Raw genomic sequence first — 18,174 nt, 5'->3', positions numbered from 1 at the left:
TTTGAATAGGATTGCCTCTAATAGAAATACAACGAGTAATAAAATATATATATATATAGAAGCTGAAATCTTACCCGCTGTTAATTCAAAATTGACCATGAAATATGTGATTATGCCATAGACAATCGTCTGAACAAATGTATGGGATCTCCACAAGACCCTGTTGATCAAATGAAGGGATGATGATACTTGCGTAAGTTTTCAACCTTGGACATCATCTTGAAAATTTGTCTCTGGCGCAGGCATTTAAAAAAAAAAAAAAAAACTCTCTCCTTACACCAATAACTGAAGTCAATTTTCTCTTATTCCAGTATATACAGAGTAATAACATCAAACCTGGGCTGCGGCATATGCGATTGGAGAGTACATTCCAGCAGCTCTCTCTCTGTAAAAGACCGTCCTTTCTATAGAAACAATTGGTTGTACGGAAGAAGCATTATTCACACCAAGAAACAAGCACGCGGAATAAAGAGCTCCCATAGCAACCATCAAGTTTTGAGTTGTGGCCCTACAAAATATTTACAACCTCCATTATAAGAGATATTTTTGTACGCATTTGTATGTAGATATTTCCCTTCATGAGACACAAGAATATGAGAATGAGATAGCATGGATGTTCACCTTCTTGAACCAACGTCCCAGAATACGGAACCAAATATTAAAGCACTGATTGTGGTGAAGAATAACCTCATGGCGTTATATTGTGGACTTCTCCAGTACACGAGATTTTGTTTCCGTAAGTTCAACAAAAGTTGGGTCATCAGGTTTTGTGAATACATGGAGTCAAACTTCAGTGGTTCTGAACCAGGAGGAGGATGTGAGAATTCCTTAATAGATTGTTCCACCGTCCTGAGGCAAATTAAACATTTATAAGAAATATTTTATTCATTCATCTCGGAATGCATATGGGAATGTGAGAGAGAGAGAGAGAGAGAGAGAGAGAGAGACTTCTCTAGGAGCACCACAGAGAAACAGCTCGCGCATAATCAAAATACCTGTATTGTTCGGAGTTCCTGTAAATATCAGCAAAATCGACGCCAAGTTTCTCTTCAGCAGCAGGGGTAGTTACCTCAAGCACCCAAGTAGCTGGATTGTAGCCACCTGGAATAGGGGATACTCCTTTGATACTCTGCAGAGAAAATAGAAAAATAATAACACGAAAAATTAGTGACAACTGAGAGAACAAATTATGCAAAATCATTTTATATTTAACCAATGAAATACAGGACCTAAACTTCCAAGATTTACATGTCTACTGTATTCTGTTCATAGCTATACATATCAGCAAAACCTCACAATTTGTAAGCAAAGCAGGACGTTTTTTTTATTCCATTTGATTTAGCAGGTGCCACAGATAATATAAATTCATATCTCATGAATTCTTATAGATTCAGAATATAGATCTTGGTAGAATAAATAAACTGTAATGTCACCTGAAAATAGTCTATCATTATCTGTGACTGCGAACCAAGTTTTCCTCCATATATCACCCGACCCCCGCGTTTCATTAGAAGTAACTAAAAGGAAAAACGAAGTTTAGACTCTTCAAGCCAGACAAGAGTGTCATGAATGTTATTAGAGCAGTCAACAGATTAGAATATAGTAGAATAGAACAAACTTCATCAAATGCTTCAAATATATCAATACTGGGTTGATGTATGGTGCAAACCACCGTTCTTCCAGTATTAACTGTATTGCGAACAGTTCGCATTACAATGGCGGCTGCGCGTGCATCAAGTCCCGATGTAGGTTCATCCATAAAAATAATGGAAGGGTTCGCAACAAGCTCTACTGCAATCGTTAATCGCTTTCTCTGCTCCGTTGATAAGCCAGAACTACCTGGCAAGCCAACCAAAGCATGTCTCAGAGTATCTAGCTCAACTAGTCTCATTACTTCTTCAACAAATTCCTAGATAACACATTTTAACGAGAAATACTAAGAAAAATAATTCTCCGTAGTCAGATATTAAAATGAAAAAACTGTCAAATGAAGCAGCTTACACGTTTTAAATTTTCGCTGACTTCCTTTGAAAGACGAAGAGATGAAGAAAACCATAGGGATTCTTCGACGGTAACTTGAGGAGAGTGTATATCATTTTGTTCAACATATCCTGATATCCTGGCAAATGTCTGTTGCACTTTTGCGTGACCAGATATCCTAACGTCCCCCTCTATGTATCCTCCAGTTTTCCTGCCAGCTAGAACATCCATTAAAGTGGTCTTTCCCGCTCCACTTGCCCCAACTAATGCGGTAAGAACGCCGGGTGAGAATACTCCGCTCACATTTGACAAGAGCTGCAACCTGGTTTCTGGGATTCCTTGCTTACGTAACTCCTGAGAAAACAAGTTAATTAAGCAGTTGAAGGGGAAAAAATGTACATCTGGTGTTTGCTTTGCCTAGTCACATTCGTGATAGAATCCAGAAAAGCAAGGAACCCACCTTTGGCATGTCAACAAAATAATTCACTTCGTGGAATGTCATGGTCAATTGTTGAAATGGAAGAATCATTCCCTTTGCTTTACTTCCTTTTCCAGGAGACATGGTGGAACTCATTTTGTTTACCTGATTATCATTATGCGCCGAGAAAGCGACTGCATTACCATCTCCGGTAGAATTGTTTTCCAAGTCATCAGGAAAAACCATCTGGGCTTTTCGGAGTGCTGAAATGTGAAGTCATAAAAAACTAAAGAGGAATTGTGAAACATAAATAGAACAGATATCAAAGAATAGTGAAAGTCAAGGGGAATGGATATTATGTAGAAAGAGAATATGTATACTCACGATTCAAATAGGCCAAGGCCAAAGTGACCATGTTGTTGAAAAAGATTGCATAGGTGAGTAAAATTACAATACTAGCCCAATACCAGTAATCTTGGGTCGGTAAACTGTGTGACTGGAGGACATTAATACCAATCGTGTTGTCCCCGGTTAATGATTTCTACAAACAGATTGCGGGATTAGTATATAATCTACAGCAAGCCATCCATTAAAAGTTTCATTCGATATTTTAACGAAAATTAGTGTTAATAAACAGAAAAACCACACACAATTTACATTAGCCTCGTTTCACTACCTGCATCCACCTTGTGGCAGTAAATTCGTTAACTGAGATGGCGCGTTGTCCATAGGTAAGCGGTGACAACCAGTAGCCCCAAATCCACCATGGTTTAATCATTCCTGAATGGATAATGGTCAAATCACCAACGGCAGTTTTAGTGTTACAACTTTATACAATAGGTTGTGCGCATAGTGTACCTTTGGGAACAATGAATCCTCCTAGCAAGAATATAATCAGCAGTGCAGCTGAACCAAATGTGTTGGCAAGAACCATATCCCGAGCGATAGAAGCCATCATCCGAAAGAGACCTAATGCCATTTGGTGCACTATAAAAAGTAAAAACATGTAGCGAAAAAACCTGAAATATTTAAAAGAATTAGGTAATGAGTATGTTTATGAGGCCAAAGGGGAGAAATCTGCAACAGAAAGAATAAGTAATAAATTATGATACCTTCCAGCAGAAGGAGCAAATCCAACGCTATAGTATACTACTACAGTCCATACTACCGATTCAATAACGGAGTAAGGAACACGAAGAAGCCAACTGGAAGAAGACCAAGCCCATGCAGTATAGAAGAAATTATCTCTTTGCTTATAAAAAACTGGAAGCCGAGATATCATAAGAGGAAGCTCCGAAAATCCGTTAAACATCATGTGAACTAGCCCAAAAAACAGAGCCGAGAGATAAAGGTTTCCATTATACTCATCCGTTGGATGTAATCTTGTTCGAATGAATATGGTACATGTGACAAATCCAACAAAAATAACCTAACAATATGAAAATAAACAATCAAATTAAATGTATGTTTTGTTTAGTCACTGTCTCAAGAACTGTCATAGCTATCATGAAATATCGATCGAATCCCGATTAGGATAAAAATTGAAGTTTAGGCTTGACGCGCCAATCTAAAATTATTGCATGCTTCGAACTTATCAAAGTGGAAACGCGCCCTGAAATATCTAGTTGCCTGTACTGTACTTGGGGATCAAAAGATGGAACTGATTGAACAGGATTTGATGACTCTCCAATCCACTACGATTATTGCTCCCCACCCCCACACACCAGCTTATTATACTACTATAGATATGCCAATATGGCATTGAATGGCTTTTGCATATAGGCATGAATTGCAAGCCTGTGAAAATGCGGAAAATTCTTGCTATATTTTTTTTAATAAGTTATCACTTGTCATTATCATGTCATAAAGACTTTAACTGACAATTTTACTATTAGTAAATTACTAAAAAGACGTTACTGATTATGGTTTTATTTGTAAAGAATCAAGTTGAGAAACATCTTTTTTGACCAAAAAAGATTTAAGAAATATCCATTAAAGAATCATTGTAAAAAAATTACAAATAAAATCTATAGCTCCTAGAATTTTGTGCTTAAATTTTAAAATTAAAAAGTTCCTATACAATGTGCAAGGGGTTTATTCTATTTCTTCATAATACTGTAACTTGACTTCATAATAAAAAGGATGAGCTAAGCTACTTAGTGCTGCAAAGGTTAACAATAAATAAACAAAATTTTAAAATAAAAATAAGAAGTGATGTCAAGAGACACGCAAAGGATTAATGTCTATTCACAACGCAGGTGAAAGTTAACTGAGACAGTTACTATTAATAACAATTCAGGAACTCTAATTGTAAACTAACAAGGAAAATTTTTTTACAATGCTTATGCCGAAATGTAAAAATAAAATTAAAAACAAGTTTAAAGGATCACAATTTAATGAAGCATACCTGGCAGGTTCTAAATATATAAAGGAAGCTATGTCTTTTGATCAATAGCACTTCTCGAGCAAAGCAAGCTTTAGAGAGCTCCCACTTTGATGCAGCAAATTTAGTTCTGGCCAAAGCTGAAGGGTGGCTCCTTGATTTTTCATATGGAACAGACAGCATGGATTCCACAGACCTTCCAAATCCGGAATTTTTAAACGCATCTGCAATCTCACGGACTGGGATAAACCGGTATGGTTTTGAAGGATCAGCCCAGTACTGAGCTTGATCCTTTTTGGAGGTCACCTGCTCAGAAAGGAGAAAAAGTAAAAAGAGAGCAAACATGCCGGAAGAGTAGACCATAAAAAGCATACAAGTTTAGAAGATATAGACCTCCTGAAGAAAGTCCGCAACCCCCTTACGAGGTGGAAGCCTGAAACCTAATGACTCAAAAAACTCAAGTACATTATCTCGAGGGCCATGATATACCACATGCCCTTCGGACAGAAGCACCAGATCATCAAACAGCTCAAATGTCTCGGGTGCAGGCTGAAGGAGAGCCATGAGTACAGTAGCTTCCATCAGATGAACAAAATTCTTTATGCAATTAACTATCTGGTATGTAGTAGAGCTATCAAGTCCAGTCGATATTTCATCCATAAATAGAGTTTTTCTTGGTCCAACAATCATTTCTCCTGGAAAAAAAAAATGTGACGCACTTGCATGTCATTAAGTGCCTCGACAATGCGAAACTCAAGTCAGTGACATCTTAATATTTAACTCATCCAACCAAGACACAGTCACAGCATTTATGAAATTCTTAGTTCATAGATTATCTTGATCCTAGAAACTCCCTACAGATCTCAAACAATAAAGTTCTAGTTCTATTATCAGATTAACTAAAACAGAATTACTTCAACTACAACAGAAAAACAATTTAGACGAGTAATGTAGTTAATCTGAGCAGTTTCTATGACGAGTTCCAAACGTTTAACACAGTGCCATTATAGCTAGCTGCCGTAAACGGATGAGACAAACCCGTTGTAACTCTTTTCCTTTGGCCACCTGACACTCCCCTAAGCATATCGTTCCCAACTATCGTCTCTGAACATATGTCGAGACCAAGTACTTTCAAAACATAGTCTGTGGCCACACTATGCTTTTTACCTCCAATGGATGATGCCTGTGGAGGGTAAGAATTTCAAATACTTGTTAGTCACGGTTTCATTAGTTAGTTAGAATGTCAGTTGTAAATATTGTTGATCAACTCAACTAGTACATCTACAAATAGACACTGTATTCGAAGTTCAATGAATAAGAGAAAGAATCAATCTTTTAATTATCCCATTTCAGTGAAGTATTATCAGAGTCAAGTATTGTGTGCTTTATTTTTATAAAACACTACACAATTTAGATAGCAACCTTCATGAAGGCGTCAATTTCTGGACTTGGTCGTATGTTCCTTTCCTTCTCGAGGTGGCTCAGTTGCTTTGTGTATGATCCTGACAAGAAAGGATGGGGAGGTGGGAGAGGGAGCAAAGAGTAAATGAAACAACATACCCGCAAGTTTCTAAGGCTACATAAATTTTTAATTGAATATAATACCCTTAGCCTTATGAAGTCAATATACCTGCGAAACTTGCACTTGCACCTTGACATCTAGCAGCAAAATCCAAAGTTTCTCTTACTGTCAGCTCTGCTATGTGATTATCTGTTTGGCTAATGTATGCAGAAGTCCTTTGAACACAGAACTCATCTAGATCATTTCCGTTATACGTTACACTGCCGCTTTTCTGTAGACGAAAAGAGAGTGATAAAAATATTCTAAAAAATGAAGAACAGTTCATCAAGAATGTGAGGATCTTATATTATTAATGCTAAATTTCATGCTATAAGATCGGGACTTCTCAACAGTTGAACCGAGTAAAAATCCTCGGACCAGAAAGTCTAATGCTTTCAAGTGTTAAATGACTAAAAGCCAAATCACTCCACCGAAGGAACATGCCATCATCTAATTCTGAGCCATTTGCTATATAATCTCTGGTCATTCACCCAGTCAACGTCCGTTCTCGTTAGTTTTATCAGATATAATCATTTGAATGGCAAAATGCAGACTACCGCAATTTTGAACAATTTATTTTATCTTGGTTCCGTAAAAGTATTTGTCTTTATTGATAGAAAGATATTTTTTAACCCAAAAAAAAAAAAAAGCATATGCATATTGGCGAATGAAAATACGTTACCTTTAGGTTGCTATCAAGCTTGCCCGCTAGAGCTAAAAGCAGGGAAGTTTTCCCCGACCCTGGGGGTCCCAATAGCAAAGTCATCCTGCACAAGAAATGACGTGTACTAATGACCAAGTGTATGTCGAATACACCCAACCCATGACTTCTACCCGAAAAGAAAACAGCACACATGAAAGTCCTGAACTTATCGGATTAAAGAACATTCACTTGTGATGCCTCACTGCTTTAATGTCACACCACTTAGGTCCCATATTTTGACATCCCAAGTCCCACCTATGCCATGAGCTTCCATATTCCGATTCATTATAAATTAGTTTACTTGCTCGATTCCGCTGAAATTTCCGGCACGCTAATGCGGAGTCGTCAATTTAATATAAAGCCATGTGCTTGTTTGTATTCAACTTAAGAAGTAGCATAAGTAAACCATTCTTTACAAAAAGAAAAAGTCTTATTAACAACTGATTACTTCATTCTACAAGACAAAACCAAAACAACTGCAACGGAAAGCAACTAAAGTTTTATGCCTTGGGATGAATTGCGAGACGTGTGTTAGTGCCCGAGAAGCAAAATTTTGTTGCTCAAATTAATAAGATAATTACATGAGTCTTTAAATGATATCATTAGATTAACCTAATAAAGAAATTTTAACGGCACATGACACAAGTAGTAAATGAAAGGAGAAGAAACGTAACCTTTTAGGTTTGATGACGCCACTGACATTATTCAGGATGGTTAGTGAATGCCTTTTGGGTCGAAATATCCTCAATTTGGTTATAACATTCTGGGAAGCGTCCGCAAAGAATTGGAATTAGATATTGAGAGTTTATTACCTGGAATTAAAATAACGGAAAGAAATCCAAAATGAACCTCAAGAACGTCCCGTGAGCTATTGATCAGAGTTGGCAGAGCTCTTGAACCGATTTGAACATCAGCCTCAACATTCAAGTTCTTGTACCTCACTTCGATTTTGGGCACTTCCAATTGAACTCTGTATCAAAAAAATGGTAAAAGCAAAACAGTTAAAGCAAAAGAAATAGTACGTATCCACACGGTTATGTGTCGATACAATACAGACGCCTACGCCAAATATACAGTGTTCATATACAATATTTGAAGTAATATAGCATATTTCATTGTAGAATTGGATATGTATTCAATTTTTTTTTTTTTAATGAGAGCACGCCTCAGAATTCACATTTAGATATTTTATGATTTCCGCGAAGATATGATTCTTCATGAACAATATTATCAAAACTGCAAGATGCAGACACCTGTCAAGCCGTTCTTTGATGCCAGCAAGAAGCCTGTAATTGTCTTGATCATTGGTAGCTAATGCCTGCTTGACAACGAGTTCACGGTGGGCGCGATTTAGCTTCCTCACATCTATTATTTTCTCCGTTCCACTTGCGTCGTCTGCCTCACCGGCCGTCCGAGATGTTTGCCTGACAAGAGCGAAGTTGTTCCTCTTCTGCGACGGCAACCTGGAAATCGCCGCCCACCGGAGCTCCTCCTCGTCCTCGGCCAACGTCTCCGCGTTCGACGGCCTGGCGAAGCTCTCGCTTCCCAGTGATCCCACGTCAAAATATTCGGTTCCGTCAGTAGCTGCTGCCATCCTCTCTCTCTCTCTCTCTCTATCTCTCCCCTTCGGAGTGTGAAGAAAGAATGAAAAGTGTGCGAGGGTGGGGAAGGAGAGACGGACGTAGAAGAAACAATGCAAAATTGCAAACGCAATGAATCGTGCAGGGACAATTTAGAGAAGCGGGCTGCAATGACGTTAAAGCCCTCGTGTTTGGCGGCAACAGAAAGCTTCGTCTGCTGTCGTTGTCCTGGTTAAGATAGGAATTTCGCTTCTTTTCCAAATTCAGTTATGCTGTTTTCCCTTTTTTCGGATCTTTTACGGGAGGACGCTGCCTACTTCTGTTGTTAGTTGTTACGCGGTGGAATTCCAGAAGTTCTTGCGGGCAAACGATTTGATTTGGGTTTTCATATATCGTATATACACACACATGCCAGCTTCGAGATTCTACCCCCACAATGTAGACGCAATTTTGAAAGAACTGCGCGCCTGAATAAGTAAAAAGAGGAGAATTACATTTCCAAGTTAGCTTGGAGATACCAATAAAATTTGATTCAATTAGTAAAAATTTAATTTATAATTTCATAAGGTCAAGTTGAGGACGCTGTTAATTGAATTTTTAATAATTAATAATATTTTTAAAATGATGTTAACTCGATTTGAATTATTTGATATTAAGTGTTATCTATCAGCTCATTATTATCAGTTAGATTTGATGCTTTGACATCTTGACATATATTTTTTTCACCTGTATTTATATATTTTTTTACACAATTATATCGATTATTTATATATTTCTCATTGATTTTCAATTATAATATAGAAATTTTGTGTAAAGTTAATGATACGATGATAGGTTTGAATCTCCGAAGTGTTTATATTTAATATTTGATTTTGCCTCAAATAAGAGGATGTCTATGAGTAATAAAAAAATTAAAATGATAATTTGATTATTTTTAAAATATATGTAAGTTCAAATTGGATCATTTCTTGGCATAATATTATTGAAAAATTATAGAATTGTGATTCTTCAATTTTAATGTTTATTATTAATAATGATATTAAAAATTTATTTATTTATGATCATTGTTTATTAATTTTGACATTTCGCATTAATTTTATATCGTTCCATTGCCATCGATTTATATATCAATATATATATATATATATATATTAAATATAGCTATAGACGTAAAGATTTATTTAGTTAAAGATAGATTCTGATCCATCTATTTATTAAAAAAAACCATGCTTGATTAATTAAAAATAAATTAAGCAACGATGGTATATTGGGGGAAATGGATAGAAACCCATTACCAAGAAAATATCATAGCAAAAATTATCTAGTGCAAGTAAAGCTATATATTTTTTATTCTATTTTCTTATTTTTAATCTTTAAAGACCAAAGTGCTCAAATTTTTCTTAATTTATGCAGTTTATTTCGTCTATTTTTAAGGCCTACAAATATCTACATTAAAATTAGAAGTTTCACTGTTTTTCACTAGTCTTCGCTTTCCATGGGCTCGAATTGCATTGTCTAAATATGGAATCTAAACAATTATTTTGCAGACGTAAAAAGTAATTCACACAAATTTCCATCAAATGCTACCAAAGCCATAACTTATATCACGTGTATTACAGAATTACAGAGAACTTGAATTTGAAAGTCACACTGTGTTCGTGTTATGGTTCGTTTACATTAGAAAGAAAGCACGCGGCAGAAAAGTTAGTGTATAGGTGAAAGGCCCTCATAAACATCATGTACTAATTAAAATTTTGAATCAAAATGCGGTGTGAAGTAAAAATGTTGTTTAATATCTTCCTATCCCTCAGCACACTCTTCACATTTTTTTTTTGTAAATAAAAAAATAGTCTTCAGTCGTCACGCAGCTCTAAACCAAGGGGGGATAATCTGTTTCAACGCTCATTACTGCAATGGCACCTAAACTGTCCAAATTTAATTTAACCAGTTCAAATTTAAAATTTTATATCTATAGTTTTTAATCAATGACTTCATATTCAAAAGCTATTCAATCTCAAATGACGCAGCTACTATGCAAAAATAAGAGGTGGGCACATTGAAAAGTCATGGTGTAATGCAATAATGGCAAGAAATCAAAGCTTACCCCTCTCTTGTTATATTTATAGAGTAAAGAGTATAGTATTTATTTTAATCCTATTTATAAAACAGTTCAATCATTATTATATTCATCTTTACTCTTTATCCATATTAAAAAATGAGAAGATTATTGACTGCTATAGTACTTTATAGTTAAATTACATACATTTAATATGAATAAAGTTAAAAATTTATTAAATTTTTAGACATGGTTAATAAAATTTAAATTTTTTTTTGATTTCAATAAAAATGCTAAAACTAACTTGTAAATAGAATGGAAAAAATTATATGGTATACATTGACACTTTAATAGATTAGTTTATTATTAATGTCATGGGTGACACACCTAAGAGTAGTGTCATCTAACACGCCAAACCTGTTACTGTATTACATCTACACACCCACACGTAACACGCATAAGCCATGTTCATTGGGGTGACTTGAGATGTCCCCCATGGCAGATGGAAGTTCATTGGAGTGGAGGCATGAGTGCGTTTAGTGTTGTGAATGAAAAGAGTTCTTGTTTCCGCGTTTACATATGGTTTATGTGCAGCTTCTGGTATTTTCGTGTACAGGAAAAATTGTCATTTTAAAAAAAGGGTGTGAATGTTAAGTAGAAGTAGTAATTCAATCGGATAAGTAGACTTATTCAGATATGGACTTAAATAAATCTAACTTATAAAAGGAAAAACAAATATCAAAGCTGTTAGGCCCTCTTTTTAAATATTTATTGTTTTAATTTTAAATATTATATTTGTTTCTACGTCCCAAATAGTATTTGCTTGAAATTATCTTTCAATAATATGTTCTTGAGAAAAAAAGTACTAAATTAATTTGGATTATATTTTAATCTAAAATTATAAGAATTAATATTTATTACTTAGAATGTAATTATATTAACTAAATGTTTATTAAAATAATTCATTTTAATTTAATGATATTTAATAATTAATTTTATAAATATCTTTAAAGTAATATCAATGGTGCGAACATGGCAGAGAACAAAAGCGATAATAATAATTAATAAATTTATGCTCGAGCTCTCAAATTCACTTGAATCCCAATGGATTTGACACAGTTTCTTTGGGAGCCTATTTAGATTTTAGACACACATAAAAAGCCCGGTTATGAAATAAAAAACGAAACTTTTCAGACCCAAGTCTAAAATGTTTTGGGCTTGTTCAACTTGCCCTTCAGAGATTCAAGTTGAACGGCACTAACAAGTAGGGCTGCATAAAAGACAGGACGGCACTAGACTTCACCGTAACCCGAAGTCCGGTCTCTTTTATGAAAAAGACTGAGTTAGGCAACCCGTAGTCCAGTCTTGTCCAGTGATAACCCGAAGATTAACAGGACCGGACTTGATCCATAGGACTGGGAGACTGGTCCTGTCAGTCCAGTACTCACTTAGCTTTTTTTCCCTCTTTTTATTCTATGAGAGGCAATAATCCATTCCAACATAATAAACTCAATTAAGATAGTAAAAACACTTATAATAATAATAAATCCATAATAATTTCTAACAATAAGAAAAAAAATATTTTTGTTATAGTCTAAATTATTTAAATTTATAAACTTTAACAAAAACAGAACTCAACAAAATTCAACAACACTATATTACAATAACAATTTAGAAACAAACTTAATAAATCTTTATGCAATCATCTCCTTAGCATCAATTACACTTTAAACATTTGTCAAAAATAAATTAATTATAATTATAATAAAAAAATTAATAGGACTGGACTGGACCAAGTGGTCCAGATACCTGGTCTCTTGTCCAGTCCAACCCGAAAAAATAGTCTGGTCTTTTTAGTCCTTTTGGTCCTGAAGGACCAGTGACTATACAGACCGAACATGACTGAGACTATCTCAGGTTGGACTGGACCAGACAGGACTGAAAGACTTTTGCACATCCCTACTAACAAGTGTTAAAACTTCTACCAACAAAAAAATAAAAATAAAACAAGTGTAAAAACAATATTATTTTTTCCTTCCTTTCCTTCCTCCCTCCTCCTCCTCTGCCCCAGCGGAACTCGTCTCCGCCGTAATGGGCATCATGCGTCTGGGTTCTAATATCCATTTCGAAACGCAGCGTTTTAGGGAGAGGAAGGAGGCACTGTTCATTAATAACCTCAAGAACGTCCCTTGTGCGATTGAACAGAGTTGGCGGAGCTCTTGAACCAGTTGGAACTAAAGCAGACGTGACGACGCACCAAAAGGTAATGTCGCCTGCGTCATAGCTTCTTACTATCCAGTTATCCACACACTTCGCACACGTACGTATAATACATGATTCATGCTTTCGCCCAAACGTACCCACACAGTGACACAGTCCATGGGCGCGTAATATTGTCACACATGACACGCATGGAATAAGTTTATGGCACGAGGCCACCCATGACACGCGAAATTATTATTTAAGAAATAATAAAACCTTTAATCTCTAAATTTAGTTTAATTATTAATTTAATTATTTAAATTTATGTTTTTATTAATTTGGTCTCTTATATTTTCTAAAATTATTATACGTTAGTCCTTTAAGTTTTTAAAAGACAAATTTGCTCTCAAGTTACTTTGATATATAAAATATTTTAATTACTTGACACACACATAAACATTTTTTTAAAAGTATTTTGATAATTTGCATTTTGCTCTTTTATTTTTTAAAAGTTGAATCCGTTTTTCTTATTTAAATAATTACATTTTTTCATTATTTTATATGATCGCTATCAATTATTACTTCCTGTTTACACAATAAGACCAAATCAATAATCGATGCAAATTCAAATGATCAAATTGATTAAAATTAAGTTTAAATAATTTAATTAATAATTAAGATAAATTTAAGAAATTAAAAGTTTTATTACCGGCTTCTCCTACCTTCGAAATGTTGCATCCATGATCCATACGTGCTTGTGACATGAATGGACGAGAGCTGGAATTATAGTATCATCGAGAGGGGATCATGGGAACATCTCTGGCACTGATCAACCATGTTAATTAATAGCAAGGGTGCTGTCGTGCCTCATAGCAAGTGGTCAAAAAGAAAAAAGTGTTAATCTATCACATTTTATTTATAAATTATTTCTAATATTTTTATAAACTTAAGAAAAATTTTAAATATCATCAACTCCATCTAAAAATTTAATAAATTTTTAAATTTATCTTTATTAAATATACATACTTTAAAATAAAAAATTATAACATTTAATAGAGTAAAATGATAAGAATAAATATAATAATGATTGTGATGCCTTATAAATAATACCAAAGTAGCACAGAGTTGGATGGACCATGTGATATATCCATAAATTGAAGCTCTTGGCAGCGCGGACACCGTAACTATTAAAATGAGTACTTCGATGGTCCAATCAAATATTTGCTTGAATGTAAGATATTCTTTTAACCTTATGAGTCCTTAATTTTCATTATATATTAATTATTAAACATGACTTTATCTGATTTAAAATGTTTCATGTTAATTCAATTCTACTCATATTTATATAATCTAATGATTGATAATTCTTTAAAGATTAATAGTAAGCTTGCAAAGTGGATGGGCAGAAAACATGCGAGTGCAGCTCACAGCGTTATCCTATATTATTTGCGATGGAAATCCATTCTTGTTATGTCAATGAGCCGTTCGGGGAACATGCTGACGAACACGTGGAGATTATTGAAGCCGCAAAAAAACACGATCAGAATAGTAGCCTCGTGAAGTGGCCGGGACCCAAAAAAAAAAAAAAAAAAGAGTATTCTAGAGAAATTACACGACGTTGTCCTTACTTGAATTGAAACGTTGAAGCCTCCCCTTTCTTTTAATTACGTAAACCCACAATTAATGATTAATGCTGCGCGCGCGCGTTTTCCTCTTCTTTGCGTGCAGATAAAGTTACAAATTTTAATGTGTGTTTGATCTTTAATTTATTAAAAATTTATTTAATAAAAATTAATTTAATAAAAATTAGTTGTTATAATAAAATTTATATTTAAATGTATTTTTTAAAAAATTAATTTGATACATTAAAAGTTATTTAAATTATGATAGTAAAATTTAATTTTAAATGTACAATTATTAAAAAGGGTATTAATTTATGATGATTTATTATTTTTATTATATAAATGTAATCTATTTAAAATATTAAAAAATATGATAAAAATTTTAAATAATATAAAATTTGATCTATAATGCTAAAAACTTGACCTTTAGTTATTCATATGTTTTTAGTTTATAATTTTGAAAAATATAATAAAGATTTATAATTTTTATTATACATTATGTTAAAAATTAATATTATTAATTATTTAATTTATAATACTAAAAATTTGATACCTAATTATTATTATTAAAATGATAATTATATTTTTAATGAATTGACTATTTTTTAAATAAAAGAATAAGCGATTGATTTGGGATAATATAGTCAAATAACATCTTACTTTTAAAATTTACTTTTTAAATGATTTAAATAGTTACATTTTTCAAATTCACTTTCAGTCACAATTTAAATATGTTTTTAGAATAAACTTTTTTGTAAAATATTTTACTCAAACAATTTTTAATATTTTAAAAGTAAAATATTGCATTCTAAATGTGCAATAACCAAACAAGCCCTTAATCTCGGAAGAATTTTAAAGAAGGACTTGGAATGTAATTTAATTATTAATTGTTCTCAAAAAAATTTAAAATTTTAGTTCAGTTTAGGGGATAAAAATAAAAATAATTTTAACTATAAAAATATTAAAATACCTTTTATTTATTATGTAAAATTATTAGTCACTAATTTTATTACTTCACTTGTAAATTTGTTAACATGAGTTGTAAATTACATAAATTGATATATTAATAAGTATATAAGATCTTATATTAGTTGTTCAATCATAAATATTAACATCAACTATTAAATTGCTAGCTTTACTTATTAATTTACTAATATCAATTATAAATTATTAAAAAATCTTGTAACTTATAACTGATGTTAGTATATTAATAAGTAAAGTTAATAAATTAATAGTTAATGTTACTATTTATCTAATAAATAGATGTAATTTACAAATGATATTAATAAATCAAAAAGTGAAATAAAAAAATTAATAATTAATAATTGTGTATAATAAGTAAACGATATTTTGTTAAAATTATTTTTCTTTTATTCTTTTAAATTAAATTAAAATTTCAAATTTTTTTTAAAAAATGCATTAATAATTAAGTTACATCTTTAATTTTTATTTGAAATGCTCTCTTTAATCTATTGAGGGAATTAAAATTAAATGATGATTTTGGCTGGATTTTTTTTCAAATTATATGATTGACATTTCATTCCTTTCTAAATTAACATCTTCGGAGGTAATTTTGATTTCTTTTTTTCCTTTATCTTTAACATGCGAAGAGGCTTGGTCAAAACTAGAAAGTCCGAAGAGATTGGGATAATAGACGATGCACGCAAATTTTTTGCGGTCCACACTTGACTACAAACCCAAGGCCTTATGATGTGACTTGAGAGGCTAGCTTACAATTGTAACTTGCGTGTATCCCTTGTCATTCTAACTATGTCTTTCCCGATGAAAGGAACAGGTACGTTACAAAACATTAATTTAATGACAGTTATGTTTTTAATAAACAATTTTATAAAATAAATTATAAATATTAATTTAAATAATTATAAATAAAAGATTATATTTTAATTTAAGAATTTAATTCTTAAATATTTATTTATAATTAAAATGTCCTAATATTCATAGAAATTTTGCAGGCATTCCAGGATCGGAAAAAATTCCAGAATGTACGATTTCCATGCGTATAAAACATGGTTTAGGCCTATATTAAGATAAATTAATTCATATTAATATCTAATTTAAAATATGAACAACATTTTCAAAACTGAATTATAATATTATTTTGGTTTTGTATTGAATTAATAATTTTTTGATTTACTTGATTCTAGTGAATAATGCCACATGACAAAAATTTATGTAAATAATGTTCAGCCTTAAAAGCACGTCCACTTTGATGTTTTTCTTTATATAGATGTTATTGAGTGACAAAAAATGAGATAATCTGTATTAGTTGCTAATCAAATGAAACAATAAAAACTTATAGACATTTTTATTAGTTAAACTTGAATCATTGCTTTTTAATTGAATACTAATATCTAAAGTATGTACGATGTGAATATCGAGTATCCGTCAGAAAAATCGTGTGATACTAGATTTATATTTTGTTTTCGTCTTTATTCATCCTTTTTTACTTGTTATCTTATTCATGTAGTATTTTTTTTATTTGTTAAAGTATATCTTTTTTTGGTAAAATATTAAGAAAAACATAACTTTTAATCTCTGCACTTTGCTGCACTTTTTCTTTTTAAGTATTTTGAGTTTTTACACTTTTATGTTTTAGTGTTTTAAACCTTTAAATGAACAAAATATATAAACCTTGAAAAAATTTAAAATATTAAAAAAATAAAAATATAAGGATTTAAAATATAAAAAATGTAAAAATTTATAATAAAATATGAGCAAAGTGCAGGAATCAAAAATTATATTTTTTTTAAAATACTTATTAAAGTATACTTTATACAAAATAAATACATGGTCAGTTGATATTAGATATATTTTTCAATGAAATTTACTGTTAATGAATTTAAATATTTAAAAAATTTTAAATTAATAAATAATTTTCATAGAACTGAATTTTTTGAAAAAAATATTTAGTTATATAGAAAATATGTGAACCAAAAAATTGATAATAATGCTTTAAAGACACTGACAAAAATTAGTACAATCATTTGCTTGGAAGTTATTGGAAAATAGCCCCTTCTTTAAAGAGGGACCACTCGCCGCCTGCCATTTGCATATTCGAATATGGCAACGGGTGAGAACGAATTGGATTTTTTTGGCACAAGCAAATCCAGACCTTTAAATTTAATTGGATGGGTTGTGCATATAGGCCAGAAAAAATAAATTGAATTATTTATAATTTAAACCAGTAATATCTATTTGTATTCTTTTTTTCTTACTCTTTTTTAATCATATTAATCATATTTTATTTCAAATCATGCATGTATGTTTCTCTTGTTGTGAGCATGAGTAGGATTGTGCGTGGACAGGATTAGGCGGGGCAGCTACTCTGCTTTTTGCCCAACCTTAATTCTCCTTCAATCTAGAAATTGAGCTCAATACCTATCCACGCTTGAAAATGCCCAAGGTTGGAGTGGCTGTGGTGATAAGGTCGGGAAATTCGGGCATCCTCAAGTTAAGATGCCTAGTTTGGCTTTTAAAATGACTTTTCCTGAAATCAACCAAAAAAAAAAAAGATCTAAAATAATGATAAGTATAACAACTAATTACAATAAAAAAAAACAATAAATCCTCAATGTAAAAAATGCTTACAATAAACCACTAATAGTCCTATCGGAGTTGGAATTCCAATAGAAGTGGATAATAATAGGG

General features: G+C 32.3%; 1 protein-coding gene across 1 annotated transcript; it reads right to left on the bottom strand.

Annotated features, from left to right (window-relative positions):
• Positions 1 to 330: 330 nt before the first annotated feature.
• Positions 331 to 8,663, bottom strand: LOC129296085 (ABC transporter G family member 31-like). Its single transcript, XM_054934684.1, has 20 exons — positions 8,299 to 8,663; positions 7,895 to 8,015; positions 7,720 to 7,808; positions 7,025 to 7,109; positions 6,412 to 6,574; positions 6,204 to 6,283; positions 5,820 to 5,964; positions 5,175 to 5,476; positions 4,806 to 5,087; positions 3,511 to 3,827; positions 3,257 to 3,417; positions 3,075 to 3,178; positions 2,783 to 2,939; positions 2,441 to 2,661; positions 2,002 to 2,334; positions 1,619 to 1,909; positions 1,434 to 1,517; positions 996 to 1,129; positions 622 to 849; positions 331 to 508 (listed from the first exon to the last, which is right to left on the bottom strand). The coding sequence occupies exons 1-20, from the start codon at positions 8,637 to 8,639 to the stop codon at positions 331 to 333; spliced, it is 3,816 nt and encodes a 1,271-aa protein (XP_054790659.1). The 5' UTR covers positions 8,640 to 8,663.
• Positions 8,664 to 18,174: the final 9,511 nt, after the last annotated feature.

Source organism: Prosopis cineraria, unplaced genomic scaffold, assembly GCF_029017545.1.
Source record: "Prosopis cineraria cultivar Desert tree isolate PC_DT_omini unplaced genomic scaffold, ASM2901754v1 PC253, whole genome shotgun sequence".
Classification (NCBI taxonomy): domain Eukaryota; kingdom Viridiplantae; phylum Streptophyta; class Magnoliopsida; order Fabales; family Fabaceae; genus Prosopis; species Prosopis cineraria.
Note: the sequence above shows the minus strand (reverse complement) of the source record. Positions and strands in the feature narration are given on the sequence as shown.